At 39.3% G+C, this 26793-nt stretch overlaps 1 protein-coding gene across 5 annotated transcripts in view; it reads left to right on the top strand.

The window, feature by feature from the left end:
• The window catches only part of TRAPPC9 (trafficking protein particle complex subunit 9), a 479897-nt gene that overhangs the window by 167903 nt on the left and 285201 nt on the right, over window positions 1-26793 (top strand). For all 5 annotated transcript variants that reach the window (XM_068672718.1, XM_068672714.1, XM_068672715.1 and 2 more), the window contains 2 exons: window positions 2335-2477; window positions 13933-14043. In XM_068672718.1, coding sequence (XP_068528819.1) covers window positions 2335-2477; window positions 13933-14043 — 254 coding nt within the window. The remainder of the gene's footprint in view (window positions 1-2334; window positions 2478-13932; window positions 14044-26793) is intronic.

Raw genomic sequence — 26793 nt, 5'->3', positions numbered from 1 at the left:
TTCCCTTCCCTTCCCTTCCCTTCCCTTCCCTTCCCTTCCCATCCCATCCCATCCCATCCCATCAAATAAATTATTTTATATTCATAAACTTTTAATAGGATGTGCAGCTCGGGCTATCAGTGCAGGTTTGACAAGGCCGCTGGAGTCAGCGTACAACGGTAGTTAAATCCATGGCTGTAGCATTTAGTGCCTCTTTCTCTGGAGGTGCTGTGGGAGGGAATGGGAAATTGTTTTAAATTGGAGCTTTGTAAGCTTATGAAAGTGTAGGATTTTTTTTTTTCTATCCTGGAGATAGAAAATCGATCCTTCATATTGTGCGTGGAGTCCTTTCCAAGGCGTGTGTACGCAGAGGAGTTTAAAGGAGATTTAATTTTTTTTTCTTTTACATCCTGTTGATATTAGATGAATCCTAAGTAATAAAACTTTCTCGGATCGCCTGAAGGCACCAGAAAAAAATGTTTTCCTCAATCATGCTCCCAATCTACACATCCATATACACCCTGGCCGGAGAGAGCAGGGGGTTCAGTGCTCTGAATTTCTCCGAGGGACTCCAAATCTCTCAAGTGCCCCGCTTGCATCTTATATTTTGGGTGGGAAGAGATTCCTCCTGCTCCTGAGGTTGGTAGAAGACCTTTTGGGCATCCTTGCCCTGATCTCTAGCATGGGGTGCAAGATGCACCCAGGGTCACCAGCAAGGTTCTGCAACCAATTCCTCACTGCAGGATGGACCACGATGATGATGACGATGATGTCTTTGAAGCCTTGTACTAATTGATGGCACATAATGGTTTTAATTTGTGGCCTTTTCTTGAGCGTTTTCATTTGGGATGGGATGTTGGGAAGGGTTTTGCATGGGTAGTGGTAATCCTCCAGCACCTTTCAAACCAACCCTGTCTCTTTACCCAGTCCAACGCAGAATGAGCCACGGACCCAAACTATGGTAGCTTCCCAAAGCAGGATACTCGGAGTGTTACAGCAATAAAACGGGGCTTTTCCACAGAGTTTTCACAGAAAATTTCCTAATTAAACTTGAAATCCATTCTTACATTCCACTACTTACATCAGTAGTGTCAGATCCCCGTACTTGCGGAGCTCCGGTCTGTAGGAAATACTCCAGCAGGTTAATTGGAATGAAGCCTGTTTTGAATGGGTTTCTGCTTTTTTTTTTAATAAATAATTTTTGTATTTAATATTGATTAACTCTCCTGACATAACGTAAACCTGAGTTAATTAACTGCAAATTAGGAATTGACATAAACAGAGTAGACGGGTATGTCCAGAGTGCCCGGTGGATATTTTTGTTTGCGTTGTAAGGTGACTCTTGTGAATTTTAATCAGAGTTAATTAGGAAGTAGAGTTACTTCAAGTTACTTCAAAGCAAGCTGGAAATGTGCAAACCATTTCAGCCCTCGCGTGCCACAAAACATTAAACTCTTGATTTTGGTGTTCCTCAAAGCGCTGGATTATGGTTGTTTTAAGATGGTGATCGTGTTAGTGCTTCTGTGCCTTCAGCCGGGTTTAGAAATCCAATTGACAGGTTTCATAAATGTCTGGTAAATCTTTAATTGAAAGGGAAAGGGTTTATAACCATCTGAGGGTTGATGGCATCTGGTAAATACGGCTGGTTTCCAGCGGAGGGTGTTGTCTTGGAGGGTTTGGTGGTGGTGGTTGTTTTTCTGGGGTGTGTTTGTGTCTGTGTGTTGTATTTTTGTAAAAAACAATAAACTAAAAGCTAACCAGGGAGGAGGTGGGCATTGTTTTTTAAATCTTTTTTAGAAACTGCTGTCCTAGCTGACATAAACTTCAGCATACGGTGGTAATTCTCTAAAATGAACACCAGGGAAAGATGAGGTCTGTAAGCCGTGTCAGGGCAGTAGTTTTGTTGTAGACTGTTAGTGGAGATGAGTGAATGCTTACGTGTATCAAGAGCAGATGCTTTTAGTTTTCTATAACTTCTCTCCATCTGTCTACAGGCAAAAACTTTAGAAGTTACCCATTTGATTAAGAAGGTAATGAAGTGATGAATATTTTTAAGAGTGTGAAAGAGCGGATCATTTCATAAACTCCAGGAGGAATTATGTCCAGCTGATTTTGTTCTGTGCTTGTAAGCTTGTGAAAGGATTAAGGCAAAAAATCAACTGAGGGATGCAGTCATTTGTTTGATTGCCTTTTTTTTGGGTTACAATGGAGTGGATGGATTAGGAAGGCAAATTCAAATTCTTGATGGCATAGAAACTTTGTTGCTCTATCACTTCTGCGGTGTAATTTAATTGTACTTTTGAAATGCTCAGCAGTGAAACATAGCTAATCAGTAATTTACTTCTATTTCTCTAGACACTGGAAGCCATTCTGAATTTTAAATACTCTGGTGGACCAGGACACGTTGAAGGCTATTACAGGAACCTTTCACTGGGTCTTCACGTAGAAGTAGAGCCGTCTGTTTTCTTCACACGTGTCAGTACCCTTCCAGCAACAAGGTAAGCCTTGCTTTGACTCTTGAATATGTGACTTATCATCTCTTTTATATTTTCTATAACTTAAAGGCCATGCTGGAAACTTTCAGTGTCATCATCAACATGTAGGCAAAGAGTTTTGTCAACTAGTTTTCAAAATTCCTCCTCTTTGGGAATTTATCTTCGTTTAACTGCAGATTGTGATCGAAGCACATTTGAAAGTTTCTGATGTTCAAATGGTTTTTCAGTAATGTTCATTTTACCAACGACAGCATATTTCCTCTTTATTATAATACCTGATGACTCCTTTCTGTATCTCTCCACTAGTACGGTGTGGTCTGCATTACATAGGTTTGTGTTTGCCTGGGTCTTAAAAAGGAATAAAGTTCCTTTTAATGTGAGGAATAAATTGAAATCATTCTCTCCTTCAGTGCTTAGTTTTGTAAACCACAGAGTAGTTTCACACATCTTAGTGAGTTTTAAAAAATTAAGGGTCAGTGTATGTGTTTGCATGGAAGTTCACACATGCTAGTCATTAAATACTCTAAAATCTTTAAATATTTGTGGTGTATTAAAACTCTGAAAGTTCCAGAGATGACTTTTAAATAGCTCTTGTTCAAAATCTGAATAACTAGGCTTGTTTTTTTGGGGAAGAAAGAAGACTGAGAGGGGACTTTGTTTCAGTACGGAAGTACTTCTGCGGTACAAATATCGGTATGGAGTTAGTACATGAAAAATGTGTTTTATGGTGGATAGGAATGGCATGAAACAGCGTCAGGGGCAGTTCAGGCTGGGGGTAAGGGAAAGGTTCTGCACCTAGAGGTGGTTGAGCACTGGGACAGGCTCCCCAGAGATGTGGTCACAGCACCAAGCGTGCCAGAATTCAAGTGTTTGGACAAAGCTCTCAGCCACATGGTCTGATTTTTTGGTGGTCCTGTGTGAAGCCAGGGATTGGACGTAATGGTCCTTGTTGGGTCCCTTCCAACTCAGGATATTCTGTGATTCTAAGTTTGAGAAAACCTCTTCCAATATACCAAAGTAGCAGTATTATTGAAAAGCTTGCCAGCATGCATTGTAGAACTTCTTGTTTTCAAGTTTGAAATTATTTCAGTGCATCTCTGTAATACTGCTTTGATAGCTGAGAGTGAACTTAATTGATCAAAGAGATTCATATTGGTCCCAGGACCTTTTTCATGACAGCCTTCAGAGAGAAACCCCAAAGGTAGGCAAGAAAGAACTACAAGTCTCAGAGATATTGGCGCCATATTTCATTTTTCCAAGCAGAGAAATGAGTCACCAGTATCATACTAATGCAAAAATGTCAAAAGATGGATGGACTGCAACATAGCTTGCAAAACATGAAGTGTTTCTTTCACTCCTGTTTTGTTCTTCACAGGAACAAAAGCAATGATGTCTCAAGAAAAGTACTGAGTCTGGGTGGGCTTTTAACTCAGAGAACCTTGAAGCAAAAGTGGACAAGTTGGAGAAAGTCAAAAACAAAAAGAGTAATAGAATGGGAATGCTAAACCATCGAAACTGTTGGTATTAGTGGGGGTAAGGAGAAGGCTGAGTGTAGACTGAAATTTGTAATTACATAAATGGCATTGCCAGCGGGATAGGTATCTGTTTTTCACAGCAGGTAATAAAGCAAATAATGGTCTTTGCATGCAGCAAGGAAATTTTAGGTTAGACGAGGCTAAGGGAGCACTGAAATAGATTGTGCAAAGTATCATTAAAAATTAGACAAATGAGATTGTCTCAAACTGATTTCTTTTTGATTATTTGAGTATTGTGTTCGGCTTTTGTCAAAGAGACCTAAAACTTCATACCCTTATCGGCAAGCAGGTCTGCCAAGCATTTTGCTACTTGAAAATACAGCACAATGGGCCTGAGTTTATTCCTTTAGGAGCTGCTCTAGAAGAAGTAAATCTAAAGCTACCTGCCAAGTCAGAGCATGATATCTGGAGAATTCCAGGAGCTTTATTAGTGATGGTTGGAGTTTCATACCTGCAGTGGCACATCGTTCAGTGTGCAAGGCTTTCAAGCTTTAACAAGTGATCTCTGTACCATCCTGGAAGTACCACAGCATCTACGTTAAGTAGTTTTCAAGAAGATTCAGTATATAGGTTGAAATGCTTAGTTTACATTTATTATTTACATGAATGGTCTCTTTCATTCATTGTCAAAGCTCTCCTTTGTACTCTGAGTATCCTATATACACTTTCACATGGACAACATGAAGGCTCTTTGGTTCACCACTCTTACTTTCCTGTAGTGCTTGGGTGTGAAGCCGTGAACCTTCCAAAAAAGCCTGAAATACAACACGATGCTTTTATTTGAAACACCGCTGTTTGTGCGAGGTGTCCCCAGCTGTGGTTTGTGTAAGACACACTTCTCCTCCCCCCTGCCTTGTCAGTCTCTTCGCAGGAATTTACTCTACTTGGAAAATGCTTAATCCCCAAAATCTATAAAAATAGATCGAGGTCTTAATTCAAAGGGAGAGTCGCCGTGTTGCTCAGCTGTGCCCGATTTCCCTAGTCATGTAGCAGCAGTGCTATATATAGCAGCTCCGCTCCAGCCAAATGCTGCAGCCCCTGCTGTCTGCATTCACTCCATTCTTTGCCTGTCCGTCACACAGACCAGCATTTAAGGCAACTTTAAGTGATCTGCTGATTAGAGATCTGGTTAAAGACGTTATTGATTTTAATTCAGAATCCTCAAAGATCTATTACTGTTTGGGGGCAAAATGCCTTCATGTTTAAATTTCTTTCAGAAATGTTTTATTGCGGGAGCTGTCAAATTGCCATTCACAACTTTTTGTTGTTGCACAGGCACACACTGCCTTATCAGTTATGAATGCATTTTGTTTTTAGGTGCTTGTGTTCTCGAATTTATGCTACTGGTTTTAGTGAGCAGTAATGCTTTTCCTTTACTCTTCCAAGGAGGCTCTTGTCAATCCTTCCCAGCGGTGATTCTCCGTCAGAAGTCAGCCACCGTTCAGCATTATGCTGTAAAGTGACAAAGAGTAGAAGTGTCATCTTCCAAACTGCTGGGGATGAACGTTTATTACTAGATAAAACAAAGTTTGTTATTTGATTGTTGAGCATCTCTGCCAATATCTGAGACTCGGCGACAGCAAATTATAAGTCAAATTTTGTACTTTTCCTTGCTTTTAAAAACTTGAACCAAGTTTCCTCTTGAGTTGCAGGTGAGGAATCATTGCTTAAATTCTTTTTGAGGCACTGAACTATTTTTGTTTAGTCATTATATGAGAAGCTGTGCTTTATAACTTTCCTTCTCAGCTGTCATTTCAGAATGAGTTAGCATTGTTTTCATTTTCTGGATTCGATTTTTTTTTCTTTTATTTGTATTTTTTGTTGTTATGTTACATTTTACCTCAATAAAAGTAAGAAACAATAGCTTAATAGCTGCTGGGCTTAAAATCAAAGTCAAATATAAAACTTTAAACATCGATTCTTCCCTTAGGCCTTCATTGGAAAAAAAAAATCAACCGGAAAAATGTTAATGAAATCACTTTTTTTCCCCCAGCGTAACATAAAGATTATGGTTTATGTAAAAGTCTTCCAAACTCAGTTGGTATTCCTTTTATTTAGTTGCTTGAGCAGATATGCATTGGAGATATCACTGGAACAGACTTCTTCTTTTGTTTATTTTTGCCTTTTTTACTGTCTGTAGCCATAATTATGTCTTCTGCTCATGCATGGATTTGTGCTTTAGAGGGAGAGGTTTCATTAACTGCACCTTCACTATATCTTGAGATGCATTTAGCTCTGACACAACTCCTTTTAACCTCGACCTGGGCTAGTCCATAGGGGCACCCCGGCTTAGCTTGGTGCAGCCCTCGATGTGCTGCAGTGTGCTGTTTGTTGCCTGCTTCTCCTGCAGACGCCAGCTCTCAGAAGGTGATGTTCTGTCCATAAGTGGCCCTCTTCTGCTCCAAGGATTTTCCCTGACCATCTCATCCTCCTCTCACCGAGCTGCCTGCATCCAAAAAGACATTGGGATGGCCACACATTTGGAAATCGTATGCCTTTGGCTGTGTCACTTGTAATCCCTGATTCTGCATGTTTGTCCTTGCCAGAAAACCCTGGTCTTGTCATGCATAATGAAAAAATGAGGTGTTGGAACTAGCCCTGAAATAGGGTATGAGAATGAATTAATACTGAAAGTTTTCCCAGTGTTTCCCACAGCTCACTGAAGCCTTGAAGGGCTTCAGGGATCAACTTGCTTGACACTACATACCATAAAATGCTGGTAAATCTCTATAATAATATTGTTTTCATGGTCTTGTGAATTGACTCCTTATCAGGTCTTAGCCTCAAAACTACGAGGGTGATTCCAGGCCTCTGAAGAGCTCAGCTACCAGCAGGTTGTCTCCTAGATCTCCATCGGAGCTGTGATGCTGATGGGAACGTAAGGGAAACGTTCTGTTGGCTGGTTCATGTGAAACACCTCTTCATTTTCCCATCTTGATAGCTCCAAGAAAGTCTGCCACTGAAGCTTCTTCTAACTAGATTGTCTTGAACACTCCCTCAAAAATGTTATCTCGCAGTTTTGGTGGGCACTGAATGTCCTTCCCTACTGCCTCTGTCAAAAAAACCACAGAGCTTGAAAAAAAATGCTAGAAAAACTGCTGATTTACTCCATGTGTTTGGTAAGAACTGAAATAAGGTATGCTCTGCACGCTTTGTAGGGTGCTTTTTATTCTCTTTGCATCCCTTGCCATTGTGTTACCTATGTGTCACCTAGGTGTTTAAAGAAGAGCCATCAACAAAAACTGGAAACTCTTTGCCTTGCTCATTGCACTCTGAATCTGTAGATGAAGTCAGTCCATAGTGCGACAGGGTTGCTGCAATTCCTTTTGGGAAAGGTTAGGAAATCTGGTATGTAAGAATATCCTTACCTTTCAATTCTACAAATTCACAATGATGAGCAAAGTGATTTTTTTTTTTAATTTTCTTGAGGCAGCCAAGTTTTCTTCTCGTCTCAAAACCACCTTATAGCATCAGCTGCAGATCTTTTTTGGCAAGAGCAGAGGCTTAGACTCTCTTCTTGTAATTGAGTCAGAGAAGGAAACAAAAAAAAAAAAAAGGAACTTCAGCAGGTCTGACACTGCTACTGTCCAGAAGTGCCAGTTCAGTTCAGCATTTGGGTCTTGGTAAAATCAGATGTGGTTTTCAGAATTTGTTTCCATGGTTGCCCACATTTTCAGTGCAATAAATGGCAACGCAGCCCCTTCAGCAGCCAGGCTGGGAGTAGAAATCCCGATCCTTATTCACAAAAGACAGAGGGGGAATGGCAAACAGTGTGGTTCCTCGGCCATGTTCCAACAAACGTTTTGGTCACGCAACAGAAAAGTTCTGTAGCATCTTCTGAAGCACTTCTGGGTTTTTCTGTAGCTGAATTTTTAAAGTAAATGTTCACACTTGGCACATTTCGAATGAGAATCAGCTACCTGCTGACAGGCAGCTGTTTCTGGTCTTGTGTTTTCCAATATTTCAGTGCTCAGATACCATCGATTCTTGAAGGGTGGAGAAAAACTTTTGGGTGGCTGCTTGAAGGGCAGTCATTTTGCTTCATTGGGAGGAAGGCCAGGATAAGACCTGGTTACAAGGAATTGATGTCTCCACAGTGTTAAACTCACTCTTTTGTTAATGAAAAATAATAACAATAAAAAGTGGATGAAAGAGAAACCAGACAAACTCGATTACAGCTGAAGGTCTCCTTTTGATCAATTAGGCTGAATAACCATTTGTAAAACCTGCCAAGGGATGGGTTTAGTAACTTTTTTTTTTAATGTTCTCAAGACTGGATGTCTTTGTAGAGTACATCCTTTCTTTATACATACACCATTGAGCTCGGCATAGATGTCCCTGAGTGAGAACCCAAGGCACACGGGAGGTCAGATCCAGTAGGTAAATCAGCTCGCTAACCCCAAACCCTGCTCATCGTGTGATGTTGTAGTGGGTTCAGGGGAAGGGGGCAAGGAGGAGCTTACACTTGGAGAGAATTGATTTTTTTTGAGATCAAAATGTTAAATATGCACGGTTTGGCACATGAAGACGTGCGAACATAAATCTGCAAGTATTTATAGATGTGCTGGGAATATTTAGCATAATCGCAAAGGTTTACAACCAGGAGAAGTCAGATGAGGACAATTCTTGGAAAATGTGGAAAAGGCCTTTTAACAGTGAGATGTGTAAACTTCTGAATTAATCATCTGGAGCTAGCGTGGAATGCTTCGTGTTCAAGGGAGGTAGTAAAAACCAAATGGAATTAAAGAAACCCTATTCAAAACACAATAGTAACAGCAGAGATGCTCCAGATCATTGTTTTGCTGTACTATACGAAGTGGTCACATTCATCAGTGGATTTTGGAGAACGGGGTTGACTTCTAGCGAGTCATCATTTCCAAGAGCTTCTCTTCACTTTCTGGTGTCTCGTTTTGAGCAGGGATGTTGGGCGTGCCTGGTTACAGAACTTTTTTTTTTTGTTTTACAAAAAGCATAAAAGAAGCAAACCAAAGTCTAGGTGTGAAAACGTTCCTTGATGGGAAAACTGAGCTGAGTCAGGATGTGGATAACTTGCCAAACCCCCTCCAAGTGTTTCTTGTTGCAACTGACTTCAGAACAAAGCTCAAAACAGAGCTGCCATGATTATTCACTGTAGTGAGCTGTCATTAGAGCGTGATAGCTGCATCTGGTTTTTAATTTTGTGTTAAATGTTGCTGAAGTGCATCCTCTGATGTCATTTCAGAGTAGACTGCAATACCCCTGAAAGAAATTTCCAGATTACAGTATAATTTCCTCTTCTCTTAAGTTCCCACAGCCCCAGTTTTGTGATGATTTCTGTCATCAGAGCAGACATTGGAAGGTTTTTAAAATACAGTTTGTCACTAACTTTTGTTTGCCTTATATCCTGGATTCTGTAATGGAGGATAACAGAAATTAATTTATGCAGTAAACCTCCAAGACACTGTAGAAATAACTCTTTTTGTCAATTAAAAAAAAAAAAATCTTCTTTTTTAGTGTTTGAAATAAGTATTGACTTAATTTGGCATGTTACTCTGAGACCTTCAGATAATAAATCACCCAAGTGAAAACAAACCAGCCTTTGTAATTCTAGTTTTGGCATGCACAGCCTCCTGAGCTGCAGACTTTCATGTGAAATGTGAAAGAGAATCTTGAACCTGAAATTCGTGATAGATTTTTCTGAAGGAAACACAATAGACAAACAAGGAAGGTAATTGAAATGGAAAATGTTTTCATGATGTGATTTTTAGTATTTTTCCACTTAGGCTCTGAAACCATTTGTTTGACCCAGGCTTATTTCCTTTCCATTAGCAGTCCGAATGATAGATGGAAACAAAAGTAAAATCCTTTCAAGCACTGGTATTCTTTATCCTGGAGTCTATAGACAGTCCCGTCCAGCTTTAATTCAGCTTTGTTTAATTTGGGCTTTTAACATAATGCAATAATTTGTGTATCATTCCGTTCAGAAAAGACGTGTGTTGTATTTGTAGTGTCTGGTTTTGCAGGGAAGGGAAGCTCTGTGCTCTTTTATGCTGTTTTCGGGTCCAAAGAAGGGCGACGAAGCTGGTGAGGGGCCTGGAGAACAAGTCCTACGAGGAGTGGCTGAAGGAGCTGGGCTTGTTCAGCCTGGAGAAGAGGAGGCTCAGGGGCGACCTTATCGCTCTCTACAGATACCTTAAAGGAGGCTGTAGAGAGGTGGGGGTTGGCCTGTTCTCCCACGTGCCTGGTGACAGGACGAGGGGGAATGGGCTAAAGTTACGCCAGGGGAGTTTTAGGTTAGATGTTAGGAAGAGCTTCTTTACTGAAAGGGTTGTGAGGCATTGGAACAGGCTGCCCAGGGAGGTGGTGGAGTCACCATCCCTGGAAGTCTTCAAAAGACGTTTAGATGTAGAGCTTAGGGATATGGTTTAGTGGGGACTGTTCGTGTTAGGTTAGAGGTTGGACTCGATGATCTTGAGGTCTCTTCCAACCTAGAAATTCTGTGATTCTGTGATTCTGTGATTTGGTATATTGTACCTGTAAGTATATGGAATAAACCAAAACTTGATGAAGTTTTAATTAGGTGTGTTAATATGGGATGATATTGTGCTACCTGTATAGATGTTTTGGAGGAAGAAAACAAAAACCACCAAAAGCACCCAAACCCACCAAATGACTTACTGTAGATGTGTCTGAACCAAAGTTTAAGAAGTAATTAGTCTCAGCAAAATAATCCAGAACCTCTAGAAAGACCGGGGAGCTACCAGTGACCCTTCAAGTTGTGTGACATCTTGCAAAGACGGTTCTCTCCCTTCTCGGGGAGGAAAGAAAGGTAACTCACCATTCTTACCTACATTTAGAGGTCTCAATGTAGTGGATTTTCTCCCAGTGACTCAGCCTCTACCTCCCTTCCCAATCCACTAACCTTTTAGCATAAACTGTTATATGGTGGTACATGGTGGTGGCTAGCTTGGAAAATGAAGAAGAAATTGGGTAAGTGAGAATAATCTTTCCCAGGTCCAGGAAACAGTGGCGTGACTGTTTTTTCTCAGCCAAAAATTTCACTAGGCTGCTATTGCCTGTAATTACATCATCTTATACCCATTTTTTTTTCTTTTGAGTGTTTAATTTTTTTATAAGCTTTCAGACTTTTCTTTAAAAAAATAAAATAAAAAATGGAGGCCATGGCTAATTTTCTCAATTGCCTTGAAATCCTTAAAACAATATGACATTTGAAATGTCTCCTGTACAGAGCTTAGTTAAAGCAACAGATTACTGACTTGATTTTTATGTAGTAGTTCAGCAAATTCATGCTGAATTTCCTTTATCACACTTGCATGAATACAATTTACTTCTAAAATCTCATTTACTGACACTGATACAGATCCTTTAATTCCTGTCTCGCAGAGGACAGTTTTCTGTAAGTTCACCTGTAGTGAAAATTGATATAAAGAATTAATTTGACTTTCTTGCTAATTGTTTTTCTGAAACTTTCACCCAGATTGTAGCTCAACATCATCAGTTCTACACAGTCATACAGATTGTGACATGGTTAAAAAAAATATCACATTTTTTAGGTCTTTAAACAATTTGCTTTTAACAACTTGTGTTTTTTTTTTTTTTCCTTTTCACTTCATTATGCTATCACATCTTATTTTCCAGGGTTTATGCTTTGTCTTATTTCTAGTATTTGAAGCTTGCTCTTTCAATTATTATATTTTTGTAACCTTAAATAATAGGTGGTTTGGCACTGATACGTATTTACTCTGAACTTTTAATACTGTTTTCCTAAGGTCTTAACGTAGCCTATAAACTCTTTATACCTGTATCTCATTCTTATTTTTCAAATTACCATAATTATTCTGTAACTCTGATTTTTATTTTATTTTTTTTAAGATTTCCCTGGAGAGTTAACTCAAAGCCAACAAGGACATTCCCCTACACACCCATTTTGTTTTGTGTTTGAAAAAGATGAAAAAAGTCTCACGATGATGAATAATTTTCCCTACATAATCTCAGAGTTCCCATTCAGAAATGTTAGTGTTAAGGGGCAGTGTCCTGTTCGGAAGGACTGATGGTTTTATAGATCTTTTACACTTACAGCAATTGTTTTATTTCCAAAACTTCAGTTCTCCTGCCAAAAATACCGCACAGGGCTTGTCTGAGTGCAACTTCAGACAATTGTTTGATTTTTGCTGTGGGGTAAATAAAGAATTCCTTCTGCATTGAACTTTGTAAACTGACTCAACCCTGGCAGTCTCCTTTGCAGGTTTTATCTTAGCATCTCCTCGAGAAGCAGAAGTTTCCTGCGTCTTTACAGGTCTCGTCCCTCTCTCCCAGCTATGAGGTGGAAGCCAGGCTTCCTTTTCTCTCTTTTTCATGCCCGGCTGGTAACAGGTTAGCTACTGACTCGAATCCTGCCCTTCCAGTCATTTCTTCCTTGCGAGTTGTTAATTAAGTCGGGGAGTTGCTGCTGCGAGCTGGGGCTCCTTATCTGGTCCAAATTCTTGAGTTTTGATGTGTTTGCTTCAGGCACTCAGCCACCTTTGTGCATTCCTCTCTATATGCAGTATTCACTGGGGCTTTACCCCAAAAGAGTGAAAACCCTTAAAATACTAAAAAAGCACGGCACGGTACTGTCTGCTGGCAGCGTTCGCTTGCAATTCAGTGCCTGACTGAATTCAGGGTGAGGGTGTTGGGGTTGTTCAGCCTGGAGAAGAGAAGGCCCCGGGGAGAGCTTCCAGTGGCCTGCCAGTGCCTAAATGGGGCCTACAGGAGAGCTGGGGAGGGACTCTGTCAGGGGGTGTAGGGATAGGACAAGGGGGAATGGCTTTAAACTAAAAGATGATAGATATAAGGAGGAAATTCTTCACTCAGGGTGGTGAGGCCCTGGCCCAGGCTGCCCAGAGAAGCTGTGGATGCCCCATCCCTGGAGGTGCTCAAGGCCAGGCTGGATGGGGCTTTGGGCAAGCTGGGCTGGTGGGAGGTGTCCCTGCCCATGGCAGGGGGGTTGGAATTGGATGGGCTTTAAGGTCCCTTCCAACCCAAACCACTCTGTGATTCATGCGAACTCCCTCTCAAATTAAAGCTGCTGATGGCTTTTACTTCTGACATTCAGTACGAGTCCCTTTCCCCCACTTATTGTTTCTGGTAGCAATTGCATGGGTTGTGATGATCTGTAACCTTTGTACAATGGCTTTACTACTTTATTCTGTAATTCCCAATGGCGAGTCACCTAATTCTGTTATACATGCATTTAAACTTCAAAGTCATTTATAGCTAAAACTAAATTGTAGTGATGCTTAAGGCTACGATATTTCCCTGTTGTTAAATAGCTTCTGAGGAAGTTTTGAATTTGAGTGGTCTGATAAAGCATTATTGGGGCTGTCTGGTTGTATCTGGCATTTTACTGTCTGGTTCTGTTCCTGATTTTTTTTTGTTTCATGTGAATTATATTATAATCTTCATCCAGTGCTGCTGATTGTGTTTAGTTTCACAAGGAAGAAAAGTTTATAAATGAGAATAAAAATTTACAGTAAGAGTTTCTTTTCTGTATCTTTGTTGGTATTATTTCCTAGGTTTACCAGAAACACGGTTGGTATATTCATAGTGAATGTTTCTAGGAAAATTTGGATTTGAAGGATGGTAGCTGGTGAATGTAAGAATTTCTGTTAAGCCTGCCTGTGTTTGCCTTTCCTACAAAAGGGACAAAGTTGTCTCTCTTGAAGTACTTGGTGTATGGGAGAGAGTGCTTCAGATGCCAAAAAAGAGTTATTTCTAGTAAAAGAGCTAGATACTCATATAGTTGGAGTAGGGTATAAAATATATATATATGTGAATATATGTATATTTATATGCATCTAAATTTTTATGTATACATGCTTATTCTGATATATTCTGATATATAAGTTGCAATATTCCTTTTTTTTTTTCCCCTGTCTGAACAGCACCCGGCAGTGCCATCTCCTTCTAGACGTCTTCAATTCTACAGAGCACGAGTTGACCATTAGTGCTAGGAACAATGAAGATTTAATTCTGCATGCCGGGGAATGCCAGCGGTAAGTCCTTTCAGTATTAAAAGGGTCCTATTTGTAACAATACCATGCATTTCTACCCTAATGATGGTATTTGGGGCCTGTTTTTCCTTTGAACATTGTAGAGCTGGCAAAAAATAAAACAATTAACAAATCTGCTGGAAGGTATGCAACCATGAAAAACAAATACAGAATATATAACAGTACCAGCAATATCCTGACAAAGGGCAAAGTATGACAACTCAAAATATGGCTGAATTTTGTCAGTTTTTATTTATCAAGGAATGGGCAAAAGTATCAGTAACATGCAGTTCTTGTTACTTTATCTTATTCAGAAAGAATTCATTCTTTTCTTTGTCAAAATAGAAGTTAAATACTCACCAAAATGTGAATATTTATTTTGTATCCTGTTTCCCATCATTTCTGTGGTTGGTAAACTGCTTGGAATTTGTTGCTCCCAATTTTTGGGATGGTCTATAACAAACATAAATAGTGCTACAAATAAGGTTATAAAATCATTTTGCATCTCCTTGAATGAATTACTTGTTTTTTCCTATAGGCTTAATAGTTGAAGTTTAAATACCCTTAAATTTGTATATTGCAATGCACATAAACCTGTTCCATAAGTCTTTTGAAGCAGCCATTTATCAATGTGGTTTTTGCAGCTCTTTCTTGCAAGGATGGTGAGTTTAATCTTTATGCAAGATATTTTACCATTTTATTCTTGCTTAGAAGTTGCACCAAGTTTTCTGTCACTTCTAAACTCATTTGTTATCTATTTCTTGAATGATAAGCACAATTGTTACTATGTGTTTGTAGCTGTGTATATAACTCCTGTCTTAGAGGGTTAATTTTTATTGGGATGGATCTGCTACGGTAACTTAGGTGGAACATACACTGAGCCTTAAAATTAGCAAACTCTTTCTAGCAAACGACTTTTATTAATCGTGAAAAAAAAAATAGGGAAAAAAAAAAAAGTAATTTTCCCCTTTTTTTAGAGCAATGATTCAAGATTGGACATGGTGCTTAGGGACATGGATTAATGGGTGACGTTAGCAGTAGGGTGATGGTTGGACCAGATGATCTTGGAGGTTTTTTCCAACCTTAATGATTCTGTGTTTCACAGGTGTTTGCTTTTGAACCAAGTGCTTTCAGTCCAGATGCACAATGTTTTTCAACAAGCCCTACTCTTAAATTCTCTTTTTATCAGTTTTTCCCAGCTGACATCGATTTTTTGTTAATATTTGAGTAGTATTTGAAGTGAGGCCATTCAGACAAGTCCAGTTGTTTTTCCCCTTGCTTGTACCTTCTTGATATCTTCCTCATTCCTAATGCTTTCCCCATTCCACTTTTATTTAAATTGTAGTTTTTTCTCCAGCTCTTACTTTGGTCACTCACGGTTCCTTTTGTAATTTACCATCCCTCCATTCATCACCATCATTTTGAAATCTCCTGTCCTGACAAAGTGTAGATAGCAGGAAATTGTTTTCTTCGTTCCTGTTCTCATTGCTCGAGCCTTTCATATTTGCTGCCAACAAACATACAAAGAAGGATAATGCTGCATCCTGCTCACTGCTCGCCTCTTTGCTTCCCCCTTTGTATGTTTAGAAAGTAAAATAACTTGGAAGCCTTTGTTGTGTTGTTTCTGCTTTCTGTATTATGGAGCAGTCACTGTAGGATGTAAGATGTGCACTCCTGTGCCTAGTGGGAAGGAATTTGCAGGGAATTCTCTTACATTTGCTATTGGAAAGTTCAGCTTTCTTGACCAGTGGAGCCTCCCAGCTGCAAAGCCGTTTCTTCAAGTAGTCGACTGTACATCATTGATGGAGATTTGCTGTAAATTGGAAATGTTTTCAGTGTAATCAGCAGTCAAACTGAACTTGTTTATCATGGTGATGCGGCATCCAGAAATGAAACCAAAAGAATCTAGCAGGCAGCTCTGGGAGGGAATTGTATCAGGTACGTTCACAAAAAAAGTGTTGCTGGTAGCAGTGATTTTAATTTATTGAAAACCTTAGGTATGGTAATTATTGTGTTTCTTACTTGATTATCAAACCATTAAAATGAAATTTCACGACAACCCTCATTTATGCGTAAATCACTTCATAATTTATGGTAATAGATGTTATCTCGTTATGTGCCCCAGGATATCTCATTTTGTGCAACATCCCCTGCATTACCTTTGCATTTCCATTCTGTGCACAGTATGTCTGGCAGTCCGGAATGGCAAACATCAGCAGCAGTGCGAGATTCATCAAGGTGATGCTCTGAGTTAGATGAATCCTCTCACATATCTTTGTGGTGGGACACAACGGAGGTTTGAGAGATTTTATGTAGATGCGACTCCACAGCTGGAGGCCAGAGGTACAACACATTTAGGTGCTGGAGGTTTTGGATGGCTTTGGCCTTGGTGTGAGGACCGTGAGTATTAAGGCTTGAACTGCAGGGGAATAGGGCTGGGTGAGGAGGTGAGAAGTGAAGAACAAACAGCACCTGGGTAAGAACAGGCTGGGAAAAAAGGGACAAAGACTGCCAGTCACGGAGGAGCTGTAAAGGATCAGGAATGAAATCCAAAAGTTTTTGAGAGCTGTGTTTCCTTCTGAATAGAAGTACCTCTTGAAGCTGGATAGATGTATCGCTGCTACAGGCCATCATAAATGCGGGCATCCTTGTATTGGTCATTCAAGTAGCAGAGAAATACTACAGTAACAAAGCTAATAATCAGAAATTAAGAATCACAAGCCAGGCTCCTTTCTGGGTAGCCAATTCACGCCCTTTCGCAGGGCTGGAGGGCTAAATGAGTGAGCTTTTGTGTAAATATTCACTAAAGTTGAGCAGGACTTTTCTCAGTTTTGATAAGTGAACTTCTGTATGTATTGACTCAGCTATTTTTATTTTTTTGTTAAATTTATTGACAATCAGAAAATAAAGATTTTTATTTTGATTCCCATCATCATGCAGGATGGTGGTTTTTGTTCATGAAAAATATGGTTATGTACAAAATTCTTTGTGTGCATACTTACTGAGCATTGGCCATTGACTACTGCTTAGTTAAATACATCGGTTAATCGAGCTGTGAAGTCTGGGAATATCTGATTAGAGCTAGTTCGCTAAATGTGGAGTTTGCAGAAGTGGCATTACTCTGGAAGCTGGTTATCAGACTGGTGTTAAATACTTGCTGTTTTTTTTAGAACTGTTTGTAATAAACATGTACTGAGTTATCAGTGTTTCAGTGAAGCTTTCAGTTGAATGGAAGTGTTGTATTTTGCATTTTTGGTAGAGTTACTTAGGAATGCACAGGTGCATTGAAAACATTTGGAAATAAGTCCTCTTCCAAAGGGTAGGAGAAGTTAAAAATTCTTACTTTTTCTAACCCATCAGTAAGTTCCCTTAATAAATGTATTGTCTATGTGTAAGTAAATCCTGCTTGTTATTGCTCACAGCTGCTAAGTCAATGTTTAATTTGTGCTTTTGATTGTGACAGGGCATGTTGTCTGTATGAGAGATTAATTATGTCTTCCTTATGTTGCTGTTATAGTTTGTTTTTTTTAAGGACAAAGCCACTATGATTAAGGCCTTGCTGTCATCAACTTCACAGCAGTTTCCCCAGCTCTTCGCATTAAAAACATGACAAGCTGGAAGTTTTTGAGGATGCTTCAAGCTGATTTTAAAAAATACCAAAGGTTGTAATAACCCAAACATAAAAAAATCACCTCCTGTTTTCAGGGTAATGGTGTTTGTTTCCGTGACAGTTGTTAAATACATAGCTCAGATGCTTAAAGTTTTCCATTTTTATTTTATGTATTTTATTTATTTATTTATTTATTTATTTATTTATTTATTTATTTATTTTTACTAATAGCAAAGAAATATTACTTTGGGTAGGGAAGGATGATGTGTCTAGCACTTCTCAGATCAATATCATGGTCCACTTTTAATGTTTATTTCATAGCACTTATCAAAAACTGGAGACTTTACTTAAAAGATCTGCAAAAATGATAGGCTGGCAAGTCATAATAATAAAGAAATAATAAGAAATAAAGGGAACGATCAAGAGAAACTTAAATTTGGATTGCTTTGTGGTTAAAACACTGAAGAAATCCTTTCTGTGAAAGGAACCTGCTTTTCTGGTAAGGTGTGAGGGGATGGTGGGTGATATCACACGATGGTTGTGAGTCCTCCATGGGAGTGTGCTGCAAAAAAAACAACAAATGTGATTGGGGAATATGATCGGCAAATAGAAACATGGAACAGTAGTTGAGAATTACAACATTTCTGGCCACATGAATATAAGAAAGACAAGATCGCATGGTAGAAGATGCAGATAACTGGTCAAAGTGATGTAGACCTAGAATTCGGTTTGATAAGAGCAGTAAAAGTTAAAAGGGTTTATTAATGTGTTCTGTCAAGCTGGGGACAAAGACGGGCTGGGCTCTCTTTTAAATGTCAAGGGAGGTGAGAACACCAGGAAAAACTTGGCTTTGAGCTATCTATGAATAAAGCTAGAAACGAAGAGACTTCCAAGCCTCAGACATCAGATCATCAAGCAGTTTTCCTTGCTGAGAAGTAAGAGGCAAAGGACCTGGCTTTGTCGAAGGTGTCATCAGCTGAATGGCTAAAGACCTGCCTGCAATTGCTGCACCTTCCAACAGGAAGACCTTTTCAAGTGCTGTGTCCCTGCAATTGTCGATGAGAAAACATCGACATCTCTTTCTTAGGATCAACATTTGAATTTAGCATTTCTGTGTCTGTCAAAACCACAATAACTTGGAGCACAGATAAACCCCTCTTGCCTAGTTGTTAAGGAGAGAGCAACCTTTAGGTAGTCTTTCCTTTATTTGTCTACTCCAAGGCTGTTTTCTTCCTTCAGCCTCATCTGAAAACCTCGGTGTATTGCCTTCAGCAACTGGAGGGTGCTGTGCTGGGTAGGCAGCTGTTTTGGTGGTGTGTGACTCCTCGTAAGGTCTTTTTGCTATTCCCACTTTCTCAAAAGTAGGTGTAAGCGATTTGACTGCTTTTCTAAGTCAGCGGCAAACCAGCTGGATCTAGCCTGCATGGCAGTTTTTCTGACATCTTTGAACATTGACTTGACCTTAACAGACCAAATTTGCACCGTTCCTAATATTTTGTGTACTCAGCTAGGGGAACAGGAGGTTTGTGAGTGTAGGCCAAGTTTGTCTCTGACAGGATTTATTAAGTTTAATAAGATATAACATAAACATGGTTAGATAGGTTGGCCTCTATACAAAATATCACTTAGGTATTGTATGAGTTTTTTATCCTAGTTTTAGATGATCTGTAAATTACTCCAAATCTGATATTTATCTTTATTTCTGCCTTAAATCTTAACTAGAGCACTGGCTGTAGGAAACGAGGGTTCAAAAAAATCTCTCTTGAAAAAAACAATTGATTTCAGAATTCAGATTTAGATTTTTATTTATTTATTGGTAAAGGAGCTTTTTTGTAGGAGAAGCAAGGGTTCTTCCTGTCTTCGTTTCGTCAATACGTGGGAAAAAACATTCATTTATTGAAGTTTGTGGATGCTGGACACTTACAGAGGGAAACAGAATTTGGTCCTTAGTAACTAGCAGTCTAAGTGGAGGCATCCAACAAAGTACACGTGTATTAAGAAAAAGAGTGAAGTGCTAGTACTTCTTCATTTATTTTTCATTTTTGCACAAGATACGTGGGGAGATGAGGGAAGAATGTAAGAAAATTCATAAATACTTTTTTTGGTAGATAAGAATGGATCAAAAAGCTAAACAGGAAAAAAATACTGCTTCCTGAAAATCAAATTGTGCTTGCTCTTAATTCACACATATTGGTGCCTATAGGTTTGTACTGTGGTTATAGAAAGACCATATTTCAACACTGAGGGATGATGGAAAAAAGTGGAATTGAAGGCTGACCATCATGAGCCTTTCACTAGAAATGAGTCCCCTCATTAAATGAAAAACAGCAATATCCACGGGAAGAAATGAATCCATGGAAAAAAAATTGGGTTGTCCATTCTTGTTTTTTAGTGGATTTCCTACTTGAAGGAGAAGGGTCAGTAGTGTTAACAAACATGTTTTTTCTACCAAAGTTTGTCACTAATTCTGTGAGACGGAAAGTTAATCAAAATTTCTGTTTTGTCCTGAACCTACTCAGTAGTGAGCACAACTGGGATAGGTCCTTGCTGTCTCTCACCCTATAGTTGCGTGTTGTCACATGTCAAATTTTAATGCACTATTACAGTGAAGTCCAAGTTAGAAACCTAGGTGTGAAAGAAATGATGATAGACAACCATTAAGTAAAAAGAGATGCCATCTGGACGAGCCCTACTGGGTAGGGAGGTACATATCTGCAGCTCTACTCATGTAGTTGCCACAACCCCAAATCCTGTCAGACTTCCCTTATGGAGCACGCTCAAGGTAGGCTGCAAACGTTGCTGTTGAAGAGATTATTTCTTGATTCCTTCCAACCTAGTTGAACGCAATGCTACCTAACCTGTGATGGCCAAAGGAAACTGCCTGGATCAGAGCGGGTTTGTAAAAAAATAAATAAATATTTCTTGTATGCTGTTGGGCTGCAGATGTGGATCTTTGGGGCCGACTTCCAGGCTAGCTGTGCTTTGAATGAAGGTTTGAACCTTATGGCCTCTATTGGTCCCTTCCAACCTAAAATATTCTTTGATTTGCAAATCTAGCTGCTCATTGGAAACGTGCTCCTTCTTCCCAAAGCCAACAGAGTTTTGTTGTTCCCGCCAGGCAAGTGCCCATATGACTTGGTTCCTCTATCACTTTCTCTTGTCCTCTAAGACTTTGTCTTACCAACATTTGGCCTATTCTGTCATTATTATTATTGCTTCCAGACGATTAATCCCTTTCCTTACCCTTTCTTCCCTTATTTTTCATCTGGAACAGAAGGCATAGTGCCAGTTTACATTTAAAGCTCTTGGCCTCCAGACCCATATTACTTTAAGTAGTCTGTTATTGAAAGTAGCATGCATTTACGTGGTCCTTCTTTGTATGTTTGATTACTTCTTATTTTATTTGGAGACTTGGAAATACAGAGGAAAGGGAGGAAAGGGTATCTTGCTGTAGAACCTTTATAGGCTGTAGGTTCAAACTGTGAAGGGAACTTAATAGTTTTTGTCCATTTCCTAATTAACCATCACCTCTGTTTTTAGGGGAAAAAAACTACCAACACATTTCAGGACATTTTTCTTCTTTCTGCCAGTAGAAGAGTGAGCATTTGGGCGCAGGTACAGCTCTAGGTCACACCTAGCTCTAGGTCACACCGATATCTCTAGTTAAATAGATGAATTCATACTGCCTGTATTTAGGAGCACTTGCTGTGTTTTGCGGTGGTGGTGACATGGTGACTGCGTTAATGGGATGAAAGAAGATTGTCTTGAATGGCTGCCAGTTAGGCTGGTTTAACAGCCAAAGGATTTATTAAAGTTGCACTTCAGCGTTGCACTGATTTGGCTTTCTGCCTGCTCTCTGATCTTCTGCAAAAGATCACGATGGCACGGCATCGGCTTCCTGAAGTTGGAAATGAAAATACCCGATTCCTATTAATTTATTTTAGATGATCAAAAGTGTAATTAAAATAGCTGTTTTATGAGTCTTTCCTTCAAAGAGAAAAGTCAATCAGAATTAGTGCCTCGGTAGTTTGAATTTATTCTTCAGTCTTGACATCCATTTCCTTCTTCCTTCATTAACTGGAGCCACAAGCTAAAACAACAACAATCTGAAGAAGTCTGAAAGATGCTGTGTAAATGCTCTGGTGTATAAAGCCTATTTTTTTTTTAACGATGTTTCCATTTTGCTGTCGTAGAGGTGTTTTCAGAACTTTGAAACTGAGTCTTTATTTTCTTTTGAAAATCCTTTTAATGCAATTTTTACCCTTCAGAAAGTTAGACCAATCCTTCCTCACTCCACTGAAAAATACCCAGTGCTTTAGGAAAGATGGCCAAAATAAGAACACGCAAGACAAAACAGCTGTCATGTTGTATCACGATATTCACTTATGCTGATACCTCCGCAAGTGAATTTGATTAAATAACAGTAACAAAACCTGATTTCTTGGCTGAGAGTTTCAAATGCATTCATTTTAGGTACCGTCAGCTTCAGTATTAATCTGTCTGTACGACTGCCGTCCCTGGCAGTCACTGGAGAAGCAACGTGAAACCTTGGCAGGCAGTGATGTGGTGTGAAGCCCAATATCTTCCCTTATTTTTGTTCATTTAGTCTCTCCCCTCCAGCCACCCTTTTGGTGTCCCTCTTGGTGGCTCGGTACGCTCTTAAGTCAACAATGTGACCTTCAAAGCACATTTGCTCAGTTTTGGAAAATGCCTACTGCTTCTAATTTGTTTCCTTACAGTTGGAAAGAGCAGTAAAAATGAAGAATTCCACTCTAGCTTTGATTTTTAAAGAAAAATAGTCAGTCCTCAAATGAAATCACTGGAGTGGTTTAATTGTCTGTCCCTCAGAAGGAGCGTTACTGAAGGTAGAGTAACCCTAACTCAGAATCCCGTGGTGCTGTCATCTCTGTCTAGTGCTGTAGGTATGTTTGAAGCCTTCATATCTGCACGTTGAAAATTACTCTTTGTCTTATACAGTGCTTTCGGGCTATGAAAGATGCCAACATTTTGGAAACACTCCAGGTTTGACATGTTGAGTCGTGAGTACGTACCCTCAGGGAACTTGTAAAGAAGGTTAATTACAGGTTTCTTCCCATTTTTTTTTTCTATGTACATCTGCAGTGGATAAGTGCTGAATTAGAAAAGAGTAAACATGTTTTTAAGCAAGGAAGTTTTAGCTCATAAATCCATTTCAGTTCTGTTAAGGCATTAACAAGCTTGTGGGTAAGGCTGACCTAATTAATGCACCTGTTGGCATGTGACAACGTTCCTCACCAAAGGCTGATAGAGAATCGGAGCTGCTGTGGGGTAAGAAATGAGAGTTATTACTTGGTTTAGAGAAAGGTGACAGAGGAGTGAATAATCATTTTGTTAATTGTAGAAGTAAAGCCATCGATGGAGTCCTTTTGGGATCCATGCTGGGCCCTGTGCTGCTCGGCCTTCCTGGAAACTGAGTGGGAAAAGGAGCGAGCAGGGGGCTGGGAAGTGCCCTGTGAGTAAATCGGGGGCTGTAGAGTGGGAAGCCAGCTGCAAGGAATTACAGAAGGACGAGGTGATCAAATAGCAGATGAAACTCAGAGGTAATAAATTCAAAGCAATGAACAGGGTGGAAGAAGAATCCAACCTTTAAATAGTGAATAGCTTCAAATAGCCCGGATGAGCTCTGGGCTGTCTTTTACCTCTCAGGAGCTGGATGTGGATTTTCATACATGTATGTACATCTACAAAAACCTCTGCTCAGCATTCAATAGGAGTCGAATGCAAACCAACCATCCTTTTAAATAGACATTTTAAATACACATCAGCACGTGGTAGGATGTTTTCACTTCTATGGGAAATTATTTCCCCCTGAAATTATACTTTTTAAATCCAGAATGCCTTCGTGTTGCACATTAATATTCTGTCACCATTTGGAATAGAAATTTTTCTTGGGGGTTGACAAACAGTGAAATGTACTGTTTTTTTTTTTTTGTTTGTTTGTTTGTTTTTTTTTTTTGGTTCCTTTCTTTTAGTTTATAATCCTGCCAGTTTTAAGAAGCATTATCACATCGTCATATTAAAGTATAGAAGCAGCTTCGTTTCATACTTTGGAAAGATTAAACTTTGTAAAATTCGTAATTCTTTCCAAAAATTGAATTTTACTCTGGGCCAGTTGTTCTTAATTTGAAAAGAAACATGGGTGAAAGCATTCATTGCATCTGTAATTTGACCTTGTTTTCTACACATTCTGCAATATTGTACCATATTCTGAGACTATATGGTGATGATTGTCTTTTTGAATTTCTGTTTCCTCGTTACGTTAATCCTCTAACATGCTTCTGAGCTTTAGAAATACAAACCTTTAATATACCTAAATGTTGGGTTTATAAAATAGGAATGTCCAGTCAAAGAGTTTCAACTAACTCTTCATGCTTTTGTTTATCAATACCTCTTTTTATAGTCTTTTCTTTATTCTAACATTTAATACCTCTTTCTTTCTGTTCTGCTGATACCTCCACTACTGGCATCTTAATACTTGCTGTTTAATGCTGTTAATAATTAGTGAATTAAAATGGGTGGAAATCACACAGTCCCATGCTTATCTGAGGTTTCTGAGTATATCCATGTGGATTAACCTGGTTGTTTCTTGGGTTGGGACCTTCATCATCCACACAGCAGAGGAGCACATCTGAGAAAGCTCACTGAAGTTAATGTAACAAGTTCTTTGCCAGACAGCATGGTAGGAAGAGCAATAGAGAAGTGTCAATGCTATTAGACTTGAGAAAAAAAAATAAAAAATAAAGCAAGCTGGCACACATCAGAAATGTAAGAGAAAAAGCAGTGGACAGGCAGGAACAGCAACCTTTAACAGTTTTTGAATCAGTTGAAAGTATTACAAGTCACATGGCAAAGCTAAAAATTGCAGTTTGGATAAATTCGGGTATGTCTTGAAACTAGCTACACCTGGTATAAGAGCAGAGTTTGACCAGTGGTTTAGTTTGGCTGCATGCCACAAATAAAATACAATTAAAATCATTTTTCCTCTGTGTAAGTCTTCAGGAACTAATTTGGTTTTGGAAAGAATCTACCAAGTCATCATTTGTAACAAGATTTTTTTTTTCTCTCTAAATTGTTTCAACTTACAGCTTACCAGGTCATCTGTATTTTTTTCCAAAATGTTTATTCTTTGTCTGTTGTTTTTTCATTTCCAATTGCAGTGTAACTCCACAGAGCACATGGCAGAATAATAATTCTGCTAACAGTTGCTGTGAAGCACGTGTTATAAAATCCTGGCCATGGATGCATCTCAGCTAAAATCTTTCCCTTTGATTAATGAGGCCCCAGCATCTCAGCTGATCGCCAAAGTTTCCTTCCAGGTTTACCTCTGTTGTCTGCCTTATCTTTTATATCAAAAAGGTGTTAATGAGTTGTACATCTCCCAGTGAGCTGGCAGAGCTTTAGCAGCTTCAAGGAGGTCTAACACCTGCTAATGCCAGTGCAAAAGCTTGGCAGGGCCACATTTAACCTACTTGAATCCCAAACTGCCTTTGATCTGTGTTCTTGAGTGCTTAATTTTAGGAGATTTATTACTTTAAAGTTTTAGTATTAAACTCAAAATGTTTAAAATGAAAGCTGCCTGTTTGGGATTGATAAATGATCAAGTACGGTTTGATAATGATAATTATGATGATAATGATAATTCACAGCACTTTCTGAGCTCTTAAAGTCTTTGTTACAGGATTCTTCAGGTTGGGGTGAACGAAACCAAGACTGATCAAGGAGAAACTTCAAATGGTGTAGAGAACAAGGTTTCAGGGAACATGCTTGCACGGAGAGTGGGGGTAAGAGCAGTGAAGGACAGTTCATATAAACCAGCTGTATCCCTGTTAATCCTGGCGTGGTTGAAACACCTCTTTCACCTGGCCCAGGTTTTGAGAATTGGCAGTATATTAGAAGAAGCCTTTCCATCCCGTCCTGTAGTTAGTGATGCTAAATCAAGGAGCTGTGGCTGCACACACTTCGTTATTTCTCACGATCCTGAAAAATGCACTATTATGATGATTTACTATGTTTTAAGGCCCTGATATGAACTGTATTACTCTGTGGGTGTTATAGTACCAAGTTAATGGAGGCTTGTCAGTCCACGTTTGTGGTGGTTTTTCATACATACCAAAAGTGGAAGTGGACTTTGTGTATAAAATAGAGAAACCTCTGGTTTTAAAGCTGTTCACACCGAATCCTTGTTTGTGTGCATTTGGGGAAAACATCAAAGCTACATCTGAAATAATTTCCAACTATATTCTGTAAAAATAAGAGATGAACACTGTTATCTAAACAGGCAGTTTTTAATGAACGTATATCTTAATTTCACAATGTCTGTCTCCTGTGGACAATGAAACCATATTTTTTAATTGTAAGGCCTGTGACTGTATCTTTGGGGTACCTGGGCGAAGTGTTTTGCATCTTGCTGCTTTGTGCATGTTGGGAGCGAAGTTCAGTTTGCCAAAAGTAGGCAAAATGTGGGTTACGGCCGCAAACGTGATCTGTTCAGTTTGAATAAAGCTTACATTGAGGTCTGAACAGTTCAGTGACTGGAGGAGTGGCAAGAGAATACGAAATTAGAAAATTACACATAATAAAGCTACTTGAGTAGTAGTTTATTTTCCTGCTGCTCTTTGAAGAAAAGGGGGCAGGGAGGAAAACAGGATCTTTAAATAGCCTGCCAGGCTGCTGCTGCATCTCGTTCCTTGTGTGACAGATACTGCATTTCTCATTAATGGTACCTTGCAAGTGCCTCTGGTTGCCATAGGAACTATCTCTGAGCCCTATACATTAAATTTATCCTGACAAAGGTTATTGTGGCACTTCTTACTAATTGGCTTTTTTTTTTTTTCCTGCTATTTTTAACTTGTCGCCTCCCCGTGTGTTTCAGTTACACATCCTAAACGGAATGAATGGGCAGAGGGGCTGCAGGTGAGGAAACGCTGGGCAGGGCAGGGCTAATTAGCAGCCAAACTCTGGGTTTTGGTCTTCAGTGCGTGGTCAGAAAATTCTAAATCACAACTTGCAGTGGGAAATCAAATGTTATCTGTTTCGTCCTTCAAACGTTTTGATGTAAAATAATTTAGGTGCTCTTGAAACGTAGTTTTGGTTCACGCAGGCTG

This window comes from Anas acuta, chromosome 2 (genome assembly GCF_963932015.1).
Source record: "Anas acuta chromosome 2, bAnaAcu1.1, whole genome shotgun sequence".
NCBI lineage: Eukaryota > Metazoa > Chordata > Aves > Anseriformes > Anatidae > Anas > Anas acuta.
Note: the sequence above shows the minus strand (reverse complement) of the source record. Positions and strands in the feature narration are given on the sequence as shown.